Here is a 15,687-nt window from a genome sequence, read left to right as displayed (position 1 = left end):
ACAATGCTAGCAGCAAAGACAGTGTTCAAGTTCTAAGAGGCGATTCCCTGACCGATGCTCACAAAGGATTTGACCCCGCAGCGCAAAGGGTCATGAAAGAGATAGGTGCCATGATGGAGAAGTTCGCCAAGCACATGAGAGTTCCGTTCAAGTTCAACGTCATTCACCATTCCGGCCATCTCTCCGAGTTCAATTTCGGAGAATTGAACATCAGGGATGACGAGACATTGGTTGTTAACTGCGTCAATGTTGAGCTGAGCGTTAAGAAGAGAGGAACATGTTTCCTGTTAGGTATAAGAACATGAATGGAGAAGATGAGGAATTGAGATGATAGGGAAAAATTGGGGAAGAAGGGTGTTGGTCTAAAAGGACGATTTTGAAATAAAATTTAATGTTAGGGATGATTTTGAATGAAAAAAATCGTTAAGGACGAGTTTGATTTTTGACCAAAATTATAGGGATCAAAATCATACTTAATAAGAAATAAAAACGAACAAATCCTTTGGGCTAATTTTACAGCAAAACATATTTCATGTTTGACATGTCTAATTCTTTGAGCTTATAATGGATCCTAGCCGAGCAAATTGATCAAACATTGCCACAAAATTTCCATCCTAATTTTCAATATTCAAGTTTCTCAACATCATAGCATTTCATACCAATATCATCAATGAAAACGAGAAAAACTTCCTATTGGTAACGCCTCGTAAACTTCTTATTCCCAGCCCCAACCTCCCTCAACTTTTCCCTACTATTGGAAACAAAAATTAACCTCAACCAAGTTAGACACGAAATAATGACAAGTTTTTTAACATATCATTCAATTTTATATGTCTAAATTTCTTATATTTTCACTAACTAGCCTCTTAATAATATTATGTAAAATAATTATTTTTAAATTCACATAAAAATCAAAATATTTTTAAATATTCTACAATAAAAATAAAAATAATCAGTTTTTCGTATGCCTTCACACACCAAGTTTTCATTGTACATGGTCACTGGGTGAGAAAAAATAATTCAAAAGTTCAAATACTTTTCAACTACAAAGTCAATCTCAAGCTATTGTTCTAGATCATAACTCTCAACATTTTGTCACGACCTATCAAAGCGGCCCGTCAATAAGAGTCCAAAGAGGGAGGCCCATTCAAACCTAAAAAAGACAAGATTCGGTATAATATCTCTTGATCCCGCAATTAATCTTGTCTATGCCAGGAAAAGAAAGAAATCACGAGATCTCCTTGAATCAAGGGATCATCGGCAGGCACTCATAACTACTACAAATAGGAGGCACAAGGCTCCCCAAAAGATATGAACTTAATTCTAATTTCACTACACCTCTATGAATGCTCTTTGACTTGGGTATCGAAGTCTTATTGCAGGTACCATCCTTCGTCGACCCACACTCAGCATTCAACGTTAGAGTTACCAGTCCTGTTCACCCATACACTTGTTCAGGTTAGCAAATGAATACCAACCATGAGGTGCTTCCTTTCATGTTCACTCAAACATAGCTTCCAAAATCTTGACCATTGATATAATTTAAGGTAAAAAATATATATTTTTTCTTAAAGTTTGTTGAAAATTTTAAAAATACTTCTAAATTTTATTTTGTTTCAATTTTGTCCCAAAAATTTTGTTTGCATCAAATATGCCCCTGATGTATGAACCTATTTATTTAGCCATTTAATTAAAATAATATTTTAATTATTCGAAATAGGTTAGAAATTTTAGAAATATTAATTTAAAAATTTGAAAGTGAGATTTGGATTCAGCAATTTTTTTTGAGTAGAAAAATGTAATTTTCTACGAAAAAATACGTACTGTTAATTTAGCCAGTAGTACTAGCTTAAGTCTGTCGGGCACTTCGTATGAGAAATAAAAACTATAGAAATACTTAGAGAAATATTTAAAATAAAAAATCGGATACTTATTTTAAGGATTTTGGCTCGAGATTTGGTCAAATAAACCAAAAACGATAACTAATTGGACCAGACTAAAATTAGGCCCAAGTCCACCATATATAAAGCCTTATTAGCAAGCCATTCAGCTCATTCATCACTAATAGAGGGAGGAACCAATTGAGATTGAAGAAGAGAGTGAAACTCCAATTGCTACTATTCACCACCTCCTTCATTTGATCATATGTTGTGATTCGGAGCTCCGATTGGCGCGTCATTTGCAGCCACGCAATCTTCTCGTCGAGCTCTTTAATTATATTGGAACAAAGTTGGTAAGAAACTCGAATTTCTAGCTCCATTTTTCTGTCCTATGTCAAACTCAAAAATAGCTTTTGGGTATTGAGTTTCTTTGTGATTTTGTTGTTTAACTGTAATATAGCTTGGATGAGTAGTGGCTTTCACCCCAAGATTCATTGGACAAGGTAATGTATTACTATATTCTTGTGTTTAGTTGAATATTATGAATCCTAGTGTTAATTTTGAGTATATTGCATGAATTAGATTGAAATTATGTTGCTTGGAGTTACATTGGTGTTTTGGAGTACTTGGTTTTGATCTCAAGTGGTGACTGAGCATTGGTTACTAGTTGGAGACTTGAAAGCTTGTGTGGGAGGTCATTTTGGTGTTTTGTGCTTGGGAGAGAATCGGTTAAGATATGGTTTCGATTTTCTTTAGTTAATATATAATGTTGTGTGAAACTTAGACTAGTTGACCATAAGATAGATTTGAATTGTACGCATTGGTTGCTTGAATATGTATGATATGTGATTTATCGGATGAGAATGTGGTATGAGCATGTTGAATGAGAAATTGATGTGTGATGATGAGATTGATAAATGATAAGAAGAATTGGGCGGAGGCCGTGACCGGGTAAGTCAATAAAATGAAATGAATGAATATGGTAAGGATATGATTATGACGATAATTTTAAGGTTTAATTATTCTGTTGGTCCCTATAGTTTCGCAAAATTTTTAATTAAGTTTCTATACTTTTTTTCTTTTTAATTGAGTCATTGCACTAATTTTTTTTTAATTCGGTCCCTACGCTTTTTTTTTATTTGGGTCCTTGCACCAATTTTTTTTAGTTGGGTCCCTATAAAATTAAGTGAATTGCTGCCAAGAGGGACCTAATTACAAAAAATTGGTGCAGGGACCCAACTAAATGAAAAAAGTATAGAGATCTAATTGAAAATTTTGCAAAACTATAAGAATCAACAGAGTAAATAAACCTAATTATTATTGTGAATTATGTTTGGGTCGAAGATGGTTGGAATTGTGAACTTATGAATTGTTGTTGGGATTGAATGGTTTATTGAGATGGGTTGAAATCTAATTGTTAGTTGTTGAAGATTTTGGATCGTTAGAATTTGATGGATGAGTACTTGAAAGTGTGTAAAAGTGCTTAGGATTGAAATTTGGTATGTTTGAATTGAATTGGATTGAAGGTATTGGAAATATAGGAGTTTGGTATATTTTGGTAAAAACCTATTTTTAACTAATTTCAACAGGTCATAACTTGGTTTCTGGACTCCCAAATTTTATGAAATTTGTCTTAAATAAAAATGAGGCCCGTGTAGATTATGACGTTCGAAGAACAGACGGAAAATGATTTTTAATGAAAAAGTTATGCGTGTTTGAAGTTTATGGTTAAAAACTAAATTCTATAAAAGTTGCAGGAAATTGAGGTCATGTGTACGTATGCATGATGGGCGTTATATGAAAAAAAGGCTTGTGCGAGTGTTGTGCGCGTACCATGTGTATACACAAAAATAAAGTGCACATACCATGTGCGAGTGTTGCAACGCTGACGTAAGGACGGTGGTTAATCCCGCTTACGTTGAGATGTGAGGTCTGAGGCAGTGTTTTTCGCTCGCATCCTTTTTGCTCACAAGAGTGTGCTCGAGCACTATATCCCGTAAAAGTGTACTAGGGAACTATATCTCAGGGCGCAATTATATATTCGTGACAGAAAGGCAACATCCCGAGGGGATGTATCGGTTGGCAGTTGAACCGACAAGTGATATCACGGTCAATAGGACATGCATTCATCATATGCATTCTTATGTGTTTCTTTGCTTTGTTTACTTGCATGGTGCCAACTTGTATAACATGTTTACTTGCTAATTGGATTACTTGCGGTATATGCTATTACTTTTGTTTTACTTACTTGCATCTATCTGTGTTTTCTACTGGGATTGAGGAGGCTCGGTAGGCAGTGACAATAGGATCGCATGGAGGATATGTTGGCGAAGGCTGTGGGACAACGGTGTTCTGTAGATTAGAAAATCCATAAGTTAGATAACTTTATGGTTTAATGTTTTATTATAAGTTGAATTCATTTTATATCGGTTTGAAGTTTTAGAATTGCCTTTGCCTTCCCGGAACCTTATATCTTATCTATTGGGCACTGTTACCATATTAAGACCCCCGTTTTTCATACCATATGTTGTTATTTTTCAGATGCAGATCGCAACCCACCTCGGTGAGTTTGCGAATGGTGACAGAGCGGAGGATGGCTCGAGTTTTATCTTTTGCTTTATTTTATTATAGTATCTCCCACTTTTGATTACTGTATTTTGATGCCTCAGAGGCTTTATTTTTAAAAACTTTGAGAGATAAGACGTCGTTGTTTTATTATCAAAACTTTGTTGTATTTTATTTATCTAGTCGGTCTAAACTCTGCGGGTTGCAGCTAGTTACCTTTGGAGATATATATGACTTGTTTATCTTATGTTAACTACCTTGTGTATCCTGGGCTGTTTTACAAGGTTTTATATATTATGTTTTGTTCCTTTCATGCCTACGCGCTTTGGTTATCAAGTGTGAACACTTTGTGCTTTGTATCTCTATTTTATACATCTTTAGTCTTCTTTTCCTTCATCGGACTTCTAGTCTTAATATTTCTTGTTTGTATACTATTGTATGGAGTTTTAGAACTTTCATGACGCTTTGTCGTCCTTTACTTTACAGCTAGAGGTAAAGTTTAGGGTGATAGAGTGTTACACCTGACAACTAAATTTTTTAAAAAAATTAGGACTAATCCAACAAAAATATATGATAAATATGTTTGATTTGCTTGTGTTAAAGATTGTTCTTGTGAAGTTATTCCTGAATTGGTAATAAATTCTTTTGAAAAATTAGTCGTTCTGGATAAATTTGATGCAAAATAAAACTTAGAAGTATTTTTGAAACTTTTAACAAATTTCAAGAACAAAAAATATATTTTATCCTATAATTTATGTTATATCTCAATGGTGGAGACGAACGGTTAGGAGTGGAAACAGGTTAAGTCAGGGCACTTTACCCTTAACAGGCCAGATTTCACCCTTAACAAGCTGAGTCTGTAATGTATTTAACTAGTCTGAATTGCCTTATAGCCTGTTATAGACTTTATTTTAAGTACTAAATCTAGCTTGTTATTGAATTTGGTCTTACTTAAAGCTTGATAAAATGCTTTATATATATAATTTTTTACTAAAATAAAAAGTATTTAAAAAAATTAATTTTCTTTTAAAAAAATATTTATATACAATATACTAAATTCAGTCATTATAATAATATCTAAACTTTTAAATTATTTAAAATATAAAAAATATTTATAATAAAATATAATAAATTTAAAATTTTTAATAACTATTTTAATTATAAAAATTATTTTTGTATTTATTTATGTTTTAACAAATTTAGGTAAACTAACAAACCTATTAGGTTATTTTGTAAATGTGAGCCTAGTCTATTAATATTAGACTTTTAAATCAACTTAAATTACTTAGAATTATTATTTTATAACAGACCAAATCAAATGGAGGCCAAATTGCAAGTCCACTGACCTATTTCCACCTCTACTAAATATATACGGTATATCACATTTCTCTAGCTCACCTATACTAAACTAAACTCCTCCATATTCCTGGTACATTGACAACTGAAAAGTCCACCCATTAAAGATAAACCAACATATTTCGTGTGTGCCAATGCCCACTCCACACTAAATTCTAACCTACCCTAAACCTGTGTTACTCAAAGCTCTACCAACTTTTTTAATAAAAAAAAACCCCCAAAAAACCCTTAATTGAGCACGTCTGTTGTTAAGCTCCGTCCCTTACATTATATTAAACTCTAGAGAGTAAAAACAAGGAAGATGAGACGTTATATATTTGTTCGAGGCCACTCAATCATATCCATAATGGCATTTATGAATAGTAATTTAAAAGTTGCAGGAAATGGTGATGGAGGAGTCAGTCACCCAAGTCCTAGTATCCTGCATCTATTAAGCAAATACTTTATGAAAGAACAGCACGGAACTCATCACCATTTATCGCACCAACTGACACCGTCACATTAACTTCTACATAATTGCTGAGACTTGAGAGCTAGCTACATGGGTCTTTTAACTCGACCCATTTCTTACATTTCCATTCACACCCCAACCCCATACATACCCACTTTAATTAAACCCCACAAGGATACCATACCATAACATTAATCTAAAGTAGACTTTCTTAAAACACAAGTACATACTAGCTAAATTACTCAGATTGTGCTATCTGTCCAGTAATGACACCTCCATCTCCATTCTCATTGACATTCGCTTCTCCTTTTCCCTGTTTAAATGCCTTGGCTATCTCATCAATTGGAACCAAAGGCAAATACTGAAAAACACCATAACCCTTAGCAGTCATGTCCTCAACCACATGGTTGTAGCTTTCCAACCAGTGTGCAGCAGTGGGAACAGCCATCTCTGCCACTGCATGGAACAGTTGATAGTGGTTTAGACCGTTCCACAATTTAACTGAGCCAGTTAGCACAATGTGCTTGGACTCCTCAGCAACATAATGTGCAGCTGCTTTTGCTCCTCCGGATTGAGCCTCACTCACAACCTTCTCTGCTTTCTGTGTCACTTCCTCAATCAACCCCTTTGCTTGCCTTGCTACCTGCTTCACTAATGGAGGTGCATGCTCCTCGAATTTCTGGCTAGCTTCATCCACCTGCCACAATCATAATGCGCCACATTCATAATTAATTCTCCAACTCCCAATTCACTAACAATGAATAGAATTCCAAGCATGCAAACAGGGTTCATCAGTATCATACACTAACTGAACAACATGAGTTAATCTCATTTCTAAGAGGCCAGTTAATCTGACACACAAAATTCAACATTGCTATATACTACTAGCAGTGGCAATGTTTTCAGAAGGAAAAAAAAAAAAGAAACTCTGGATGCATGCGTAGAGATAATCATGCGTTTGTTTTTGTTTTAATAATAATAAACAAAAAAAGAAAAAAGAATCGTGCTGTTAATAGAAAGAATGCTTTGGAGGAAGTGGAAGTTGCTAGACGGTTGTAATCGACAAAACTTGTGGAGCTGCAAAACGAACAGATCTTGATCTGAATTAACATACAGCAGCTACAGAAATCAATAAACAAAATAAATCATAGTAAATGCAGAATATAAACCTAAAATAATTGAAAAAATAAGAGACACCTTGTTATCGACAAAAACAAGGAGATCGTCGGGGACATCCCTGAATTTGTTGTATACGGGGCCGAGAACGGCGGAAACAGTCCCTTCAACCGTTCCAACGGCAGATCTGAGAGGGCCAGAGTTATGCTTGGCGTATTGATAGAGATTTGAGACGCAAACAAAGGCTTGAATCGCTGCAATCCTCACAAAGCCAAGATGCTTGAGCTCTTTCTCACTCTTCCTCTCAACCTCACTCTGCGCGAATTCACAAACTTAATTAATTACTCAAAATTTGTGAATCAAGGCCAAATAAAATTAATTAAACAGAGAGACTGTTAGTACTGCACAAACCTGGTTGGTGCCCATCTTTTTCTGTGCTTCGCAAATTTCTCTTCTTTCACTCGTTACTACTACAATGCGAGCAAGGCTGCGGACTCTTGCATTTATATATAGATGCAAAGGGAAATGAAAATTAAATAAAACGAAAACAAAATCAACCTAACTAATATTTTTTATATTATTATTTCTTAAGATTTGTTCGGAAGAATTTTTATAAAAAAAAAAAAACTAATAGTTTTTTAGAAGTATTTTTGAAAAATAAAAATAATTTTATACAAAAATATATTTTTATTTAACCATTATATATAATAATATAAAAAATTTTATTTATTTATTAGGTTAACAATATTTTTAAATAAAAATATTTTAAAAAATATAAATTATAGTTTTTTAAAAAATTATTTTTTATTATTTTTAGTATTTTTATTACTAGAATTTTGTCAAACAACTATCCTAAAAAATAAAAATAAAAAATTATTAAAAATAATTTTTTATTAACAACTTAATAACATTTAAACAAGCTTTTAACATATTTTAAGACTAGAAGCGAGTCAAGTTAACTTGAATTTGTCTCATTAACCGTTTAATAAGCTAAATTTATGAACTGGAGAGTCGAGTTTAACCCTAGATTTTAGTTTATATATTAAATGAGATTGAGACTAATATAATAATAAAAGTTATTTTATATATAATTTTGATAGAAGTTGTAAATTATATTTATTAATAAATAGATAATATATAAAATTAATAGTTTTTTATATATAAGTTATAATTTATTTATATAAATTTATAAACCATGTTTGTGTTAGTTGAGCCAATTCATGATTTTTTTGTGAGTTAAATTTAAATTTAACAAATAAGTTCGATTGTTAATGAATTTAGCAGTGAGTTGATCTCAATTTTCGTTAGTGAAATTTGAGCTTAGTCTCACTCGACTTAACTCGACTCAATTTCAGTCCTAAAATATTTTTTAACTCGACAGTTTAAAGATTAATTGACCATATTTTTATTTAATGACTTGTCGCTTGTTCTACATACATAAAACAAGATTCAAACATTCAATATTTATTTAAGCTAAAAAATAAACTAATTACAATATCAATCCAACCTAATTTAAGAAGTATAAGTTTTTTCCCCTTTAAAGTAGTTATTTTAATAAAACTAAACATTAATAAATTAGTTTCTAACTAAACAAAAAGAGCAATTAGTCTCTAGTATTTTTTTAATATAACACATTAATTTTTAATTTTAATTTTTTAATATAAAATGAGTATAGGTAAAAATTTTAAATTGTTTTGTTTTCTAGGGATTAATTCATATAATATTTTAAATTATCAGAGAACAATTTTTTTTTGTTAAGAACTGATTTCTCTAAAATAAAAATTATTAAAAACCAACTTAAAATGTTACTCACATCCAATCAGCATATACAAAAATGACAAAAATTAATTTTAAAAAAATGACATCAATTAATTTATTAATAACATTCTTACTTTAATTATGAAAATTAGGGTAATTTACATAGACAAATTAAATAAAAAAATATACAGATGTCCTAAATTAAATTTAGTTATATGCAAATTTCATTTGATTTATTATGTAAATCGAATTAAATAAATTTAATTTACAGTAGAAAAATATACTTTTTCAACTTGATTCGATTTGTCTCGTTTATAGTGTACTAGTAGTAAATCGAATTAACTTTATTCGATTTACTAGTATTACTATTGTACAGTACATGCACAGTAAATCAAATAAGCTTGATTCGATTTATTACTACTACACATTATTGACATTTTTTAATTTTAAGTTAATATTCATTAATTTTAAAACATAAATGTTAATAAAAAAATATTCTTATTTGGATTCAAATAAAATATTAAAAAAATCAAAATGAACAAAAATATAAATTCAAAACAGAATAATAAATTATTTTTAAAAATTCATTAAAAATCATCTTTTGACTCAATATCTAAACAAATTACTGAAACTTTTGATGTTTAAAAAGTTATTATAAAATATAACTTTCTAATAACCATTTGATTGAAACTGTTTATTACCTATACAATCATAAAAAAAATATTACAGAGAGATGATAACCATTTGATTAGGACATCATTTTGATGATTATGTAGGAGCTAAACAATATCAATCAAATAGTTATCATTCACGTAAGAATGATGAGAGCCAACTCATACAAGTTACGAAATTTTTATAGAAAGACTTGTGCATCTAATAAAAAAAAGGTAAGAGACAGATTGTCATTTTTCAATCATTAAAGTGTGTATTTTTAAATTTGTAACTCTTATATATCAAATTTGTAAAATTCTAAAGGGAGAAAGTCAAGAATAAGGATTTCATGGATCGGATTAGAATCGCATATCTGTCGTGTTTATTCGAATCTAATCCAAAAACGGTAGATATTGATCCGATCCGCATACTAATAGGAATCCGAATTTCAGGTTGGTATCCACATACCTGTGGATTCGCAAAAAAATAGAGTAAATATTCTTTTATACGTTATTTCAATTAATAATTATCATATACGTTGTACAATTTTATTTTTATTATTTAAAAAAATATATATTTAATATTATTTTAAAAATAAACATATTTAAAAGAATGAAAAAGAAATTGTATTGACATTTTGTAATAAAAATAAACTTTTAGTATTTTTATATTTTGTAGATATATTTGATATCCGATCGATCTGCAATCGAATCAGATCGGATATGAGCTTAAAAGATACATATATTGAATCCAATCTCATTCTATGATTTTAGTGCGGATCGAATTGAGATTTTGGCCATCTAATCTAATCCACATTTATCCTTAGTCAAGAAGATGAACAAAAACTCAAAAAATATTTTCGCATAAAAATGCGGATCTAACAATTGATATATTGTATATGGTCCCATTATATATCTAAAGGAAAAGTATAGAGAGCCAATGGCTTAAGCGTACAATGCGTACAATGGAAGTTTAGGAAATATTAGAGATATAATCATTAGTATTACATTGTCCTATCAAGTTATACTTTTGGGATGAGTGATTTCATGATATGATATTAGAGTTCTAGATCCGAAAGGTCAGGGGTTCAATCGATTTAGCTCATTGTACACATTGTACACTTAGGCCATTGGCTCCCTAGCACTATTCATATCTAAATGTTTTTATCAACTAAGTTTAATAAAGTTGATCTAAACTCAACAAAAATCACTCACATAATGTGTGCATGAATTACACACTTCTTTTTTTTTTGCGTTTTTTCTTCTTCTTCACGTGTTTTCTTATATCATCTTTCTTTTGTTCCTGTTATCGTTGTATTTTTTTCTTTTCCTCTTTTTCCTCTCTCTATTTATTGTAACATTTTTTTGTTTTTTTTTCTTTGTTCAATTTTTTATTTTATTTTTGTTAAGAGAGTGAAACAAAAAGGAGTAAATGAAGAATAAAATGATGAATAAGAAGAGGATGGAGAATTTTGAATTGTGCAAAAAAATAAGTTGAAATTTTTTTACCGCGGCACATACAATTTTTTAATTGATACCAACATTTTTTAACTACGACACAAGTTCTTGTTAAGATGGTGAAATAAGAAATATTATAAGAATGGAAAACAAGATGATGATAATGATGAAAAGGGAAGGGGTTTTAATTTTCGCAAAGTTTATTAGAAATAGTATCAAAATTTTTTAATGGTAATCCAAAAAGTTTCTTAATTTTGATAACGAAATTTTTTAACCGTGACACAAGTTCTTGTTAATAGAATAAAATAAGAAGAATTACGAGAATGTAAAATAAGAAGAAAAAGAAGAAAAAAATATGATGAAGAAGAGGAGAAATATGAAGAAAAATTTTAAATTGTGTAGAATTTTTTTAAGTAATTTTTCTTATTATAGAACTAATTGAGTGGTATTGTTCATATATAAGATATTTAGTCATTCTTGTGTTATTTGTAACAAATTGTTATATTTTTTTAAATAATATATTTGAATATATTGTATTAGTTTAGTGAGTTAATATTTTAAAAATGAGATTTTTTAGAAAATAAATTGTGTTATTTATAAAAAATTTATGTGTTATTTTCAACAAATTTTTTATATTATTAATCTAAAATTTTTATGTCATTTTTGTTATCGTTAAAATGTTTGTGTAATATTAAACTAAGAAGAAGATGATAATAATGATAGTGATAATAATGGGATAAAAAAAAGAAAAATAAAAAAACAAAGAAGAAAAAAAGAAGAAGAGGGACAAGATAAGAAAAAAAAGAAAATAGAAAAAAAAGAGAAAGAAGTGGTAGAAAAAAAAAACTGATGATAATGATAATGATAATGATAATGATAATGATAATGATAATAATAATAAAAGAAGGTGATAGAAGACGAAGATGAAGAAGAAAAATGTGAACGAGAATATAAATATGTTTATATAAATTTGACTTAGTTGAACTTAGTTAAAAGAAATTTGATTGTCTAGTATCTTTATATTATATATTAGAGTGATTAATGAATACTCATTTCGATATTTGATAATTTTTTCGAAGGATTACGAGGTTTTCAACAAAAAAAAATATTCATTTTGGCTTTTGATATTTAACTTTGTAGGATGAGTCAGCTTTTCAACAATAATTTTTCTCTAAAATATATTTATGTAACACGTTTATTATTAATATATTTTTTATTTAATTTTTATAAGTAAAAATAATTTAAAAATTATTAATATTTCTTAATTTTACACCGTAAACTTAGCCGATGTAGTTAAAAAAAGGTAATAAAAAAACTAAACGACATTAACAATTACTCTTAAAAAACAAAGAGACTCCTAACAAAAAAATATTTCAATCTTAGTTAGTTCTTAACAAATAAATCAACAGTTTAATTATCATGTAGTCTTATTCTATTAATACAAAAAAAATATTGACAAACAAATTGATCAATTTTACAAAAATAAAGATAAAAAAATAAAAATAATTTTTTTATTAAAAATATTATTATTATTTGAAGTAATTATTAGAGATCATTAAGAATTTTTTCTGTATATATTATGTTTAAAAAATATATTTAAAAATTAATTCATTTAAATTGAAATATGTTATCTGATCTATTTTTTTATATTACAACTGATCCATCTTTTAAGGATAAATTAACTTTTTGCTTGAATTATGTTATAATAAATATATATTAGTGAGCCATTTTCATATAGAGATAACAAATTATTTTTATGCAAAATAATCCTCTTATTAATATTTTAATGTATATATAATATAATTAATTATTTAAGGGTTTAATTAATATATATTTTTAAAATATGTAATAAATTTATTATTAATGAAAAATATTATTTTTTAATAAATAAAAAATAAATACATTAAAAATGTAAAATTTTTTATTTTAATAAAAATATTTTTAATTTATAATTTTGTATGTTCTAATAATATGAGATAGATAAATTCTTATTTTAAAGAGAATCATTCGCATAAAAATACTTAAATTTTTTTAAAAATATTTTTTAATAATTAAAATTTAAGACATATAATCGATTAAATTGTATTATTTTTATCAAAATTAAACTAGAAAAATCAATAAATTAAACTTTAAATCGGTCTAAATTAATATTTTTTTAATAAAAAATAATTATAATATATATATATATAAGGGTTTAGGGTTTAGGGTAGATTGTAAATTTGCCAAAGACATTTTACAAAAAAATGTAAAAAATCTTACATCCAAACACATTTTTACTTGCTAACAAACAATTTTAAACATCTTTAATTTTGAAATTAAATACATTCAAGAAATCTCAAACTCTCTTCCTAATTATTTTACTCGTAAATATTTATAGAAAAAGATATATATATATATATATATTGAGAATTTTAAATCTTAATCTTTTTCTTTTTCTATGACATCATATAATTAAAATTTAAGTTTTTTTAAAATTAATATATATATATATATAATAGAAATATTTTAGTTATTTTTATAATAAAAATATTGTAATAATTTTTTATAAAAAAATATTAATTTAGATTAATTTAAAATTTAATTTATCAATTTTTTAATTAAATTAATTTATCTAATCTAATTTTAATAAAAATAATAATTATATATATTAAATTTAATTATTAAAAAATTATCTTTTAATATTTAAAAAAAATATATTTTAAAAGTCTTTATTTAAGTAGTTGCTATTTTAAACCGTAAGATGCAACGAGTTCGTATCATTGTACGTAACGATCTACGGTGAGTGAAGGGTGAAGAGTGAAGACGGTTTGAGGGCCCACCACTGAACTTTGAAAATCCGAATCCCAAAGTGATGGGAGTCGTTAAAAGTAAAGTATGGGCGCTGTCCACATCCTTCCACCATGATGCGCCACGTGTCACATCTCCACACGATATCTTATTGCCTTATTGGCACTCTTTTTTATCTTCAATCATAATCGCCCATTTGGGCCCTTTTTTCTTCTTCTGATCTGTAAGGATTGTAAACCTTTACTTGTAGTCACAAGTTTAAAATTAACAAAAGATAATGACAATAATAAATTGGTGACTTCTTCACGATAATTATATTTAGTCAATATTAAATTTAGGAATATTAGGGTGTGAGAGTAAAACTTAAGTTGATGATGTAAGGACCTCTTTTTGGGAGGTGAGAGCACTGAGCAACCAGCCGCAGCAGCAAGTTTAGGTCCACAAAAAAAAAAGTAGTAGAGCCGAAGCTGCAGTAATTGAATGAACAAATTTCAATGAACGAATTTGAGTATAACTTTATTCAATCATATCAAATGTTTATCAAAATTAATTATTAAAATTAAATATTAAAATAAAATATATATTAAAAATAAATTAAATTGTATATATTTACAAATATATAATAATTAATTTAGTAATTAATTTTAATATATAAATAATATTTTTAAATTTTATTTTACCTTGTCACTACTAAATATATATATTTTTTGGTATTAACTACTAAATATTTTATTTATCTAGTAATAAGGGAGTTAAAAACCCAGAAGAAAGCAACTACTCATCAAAATACTGAAAATAAAAAATAAAAAAATAGATACAGACAAAGAGGAGAGAAAAGACTGCTGAAAAGTGAAAATCAAAAGGGCCGGGACCATTTTATCGCGAATAATAGAGAATGGGTTCGGCTGGCTGGCAACTTTGTAATAAGTTGTGGTTTTTTTTTTTTTTGTTAGAAGTTGTGTCTTTGTTATTTTTTTTTTGGTAAAAAAAGTTGTGTCTTTGTTCCATTAACACATGTCTAAGCTTGGAGGGTTCTACCTTCCAAATTGCCCCTAACATGCACCCGAATCGGTTCCACAATGATAGAGATTTTCTTTTTGGTCATACACCCTAATACACACATACCTCCTTCCCTCTCCATGGGTTTCATAGAACCACTTTCCAGTTATGCCTAGGATTTTTTTTTTTTTGGTCAGGAGTCGTAGCTAGGGTTTGAAGTTTGAACCCTTATGTACTCTTCTAGTACATGCAGTTGCAGTCCAAGGTTTTTTTTTTGTGGACCTCAGTCCAAGGTTTGCATATCCAATTTCCATAATATAAGTGGACTAAAGCCTAATAAGCATCACTACATAATAGGCTTTCCAAAAACACGCTCATGGACTTTCTTGGACTGAAGCCATGTTGTTTGCTTATAGGGTGATGCACTGATGCATATGACGATTTTTTTTAACTCCCATATAGTCCTTCTTTTATCTTCTATGGCGTTTTTTTAATACTTATGGACCAAAAAATGCTTAGTTAATAGATGTGTTTGTGTATAAATATATATATTATTTTATATATTTTAATGAATGTTTTTATATATTAATATATATTTTATTAGAATGACTATTTTAGTGGTAATATAGCTTTCTTTTTCAATAATATAGTTGATAATTTAAAATCC

General features: G+C 28.5%; 1 protein-coding gene and 1 long non-coding RNA gene across 2 annotated transcripts; one reads left to right on the top strand and one right to left on the bottom strand.

Moving 5' to 3' along the window:
• Positions 1–1,084: 1,084 nt before the first annotated feature.
• Positions 1,085–4,698, top strand: LOC112792593 (uncharacterized). The gene is made up of 3 exons (XR_011870115.1): positions 1,085–2,233; positions 2,341–2,383; positions 4,422–4,698. It is a non-coding gene; the product is annotated as an uncharacterized lncRNA (long non-coding RNA).
• A 1,545-nt stretch (positions 4,699–6,243) lies between these two features.
• LOC112792592 (REF/SRPP-like protein At1g67360) lies at positions 6,244–7,950 on the bottom strand. Its single transcript, XM_025835887.2, has 3 exons — positions 7,780–7,950; positions 7,450–7,683; positions 6,244–6,949 (listed from the first exon to the last, which is right to left on the bottom strand). The coding sequence occupies exons 1-3, from the start codon at positions 7,792–7,794 to the stop codon at positions 6,491–6,493; spliced, it is 708 nt and encodes a 235-aa protein (XP_025691672.1). The 5' UTR covers positions 7,795–7,950; the 3' UTR covers positions 6,244–6,490.
• Positions 7,951–15,687: the final 7,737 nt, after the last annotated feature.

The sequence above is a fragment of the Arachis hypogaea genome, chromosome 13 (genome assembly GCF_003086295.3).
Source record: "Arachis hypogaea cultivar Tifrunner chromosome 13, arahy.Tifrunner.gnm2.J5K5, whole genome shotgun sequence".
Classification (NCBI taxonomy): domain Eukaryota; kingdom Viridiplantae; phylum Streptophyta; class Magnoliopsida; order Fabales; family Fabaceae; genus Arachis; species Arachis hypogaea.
Note: the sequence above shows the minus strand (reverse complement) of the source record. Positions and strands in the feature narration are given on the sequence as shown.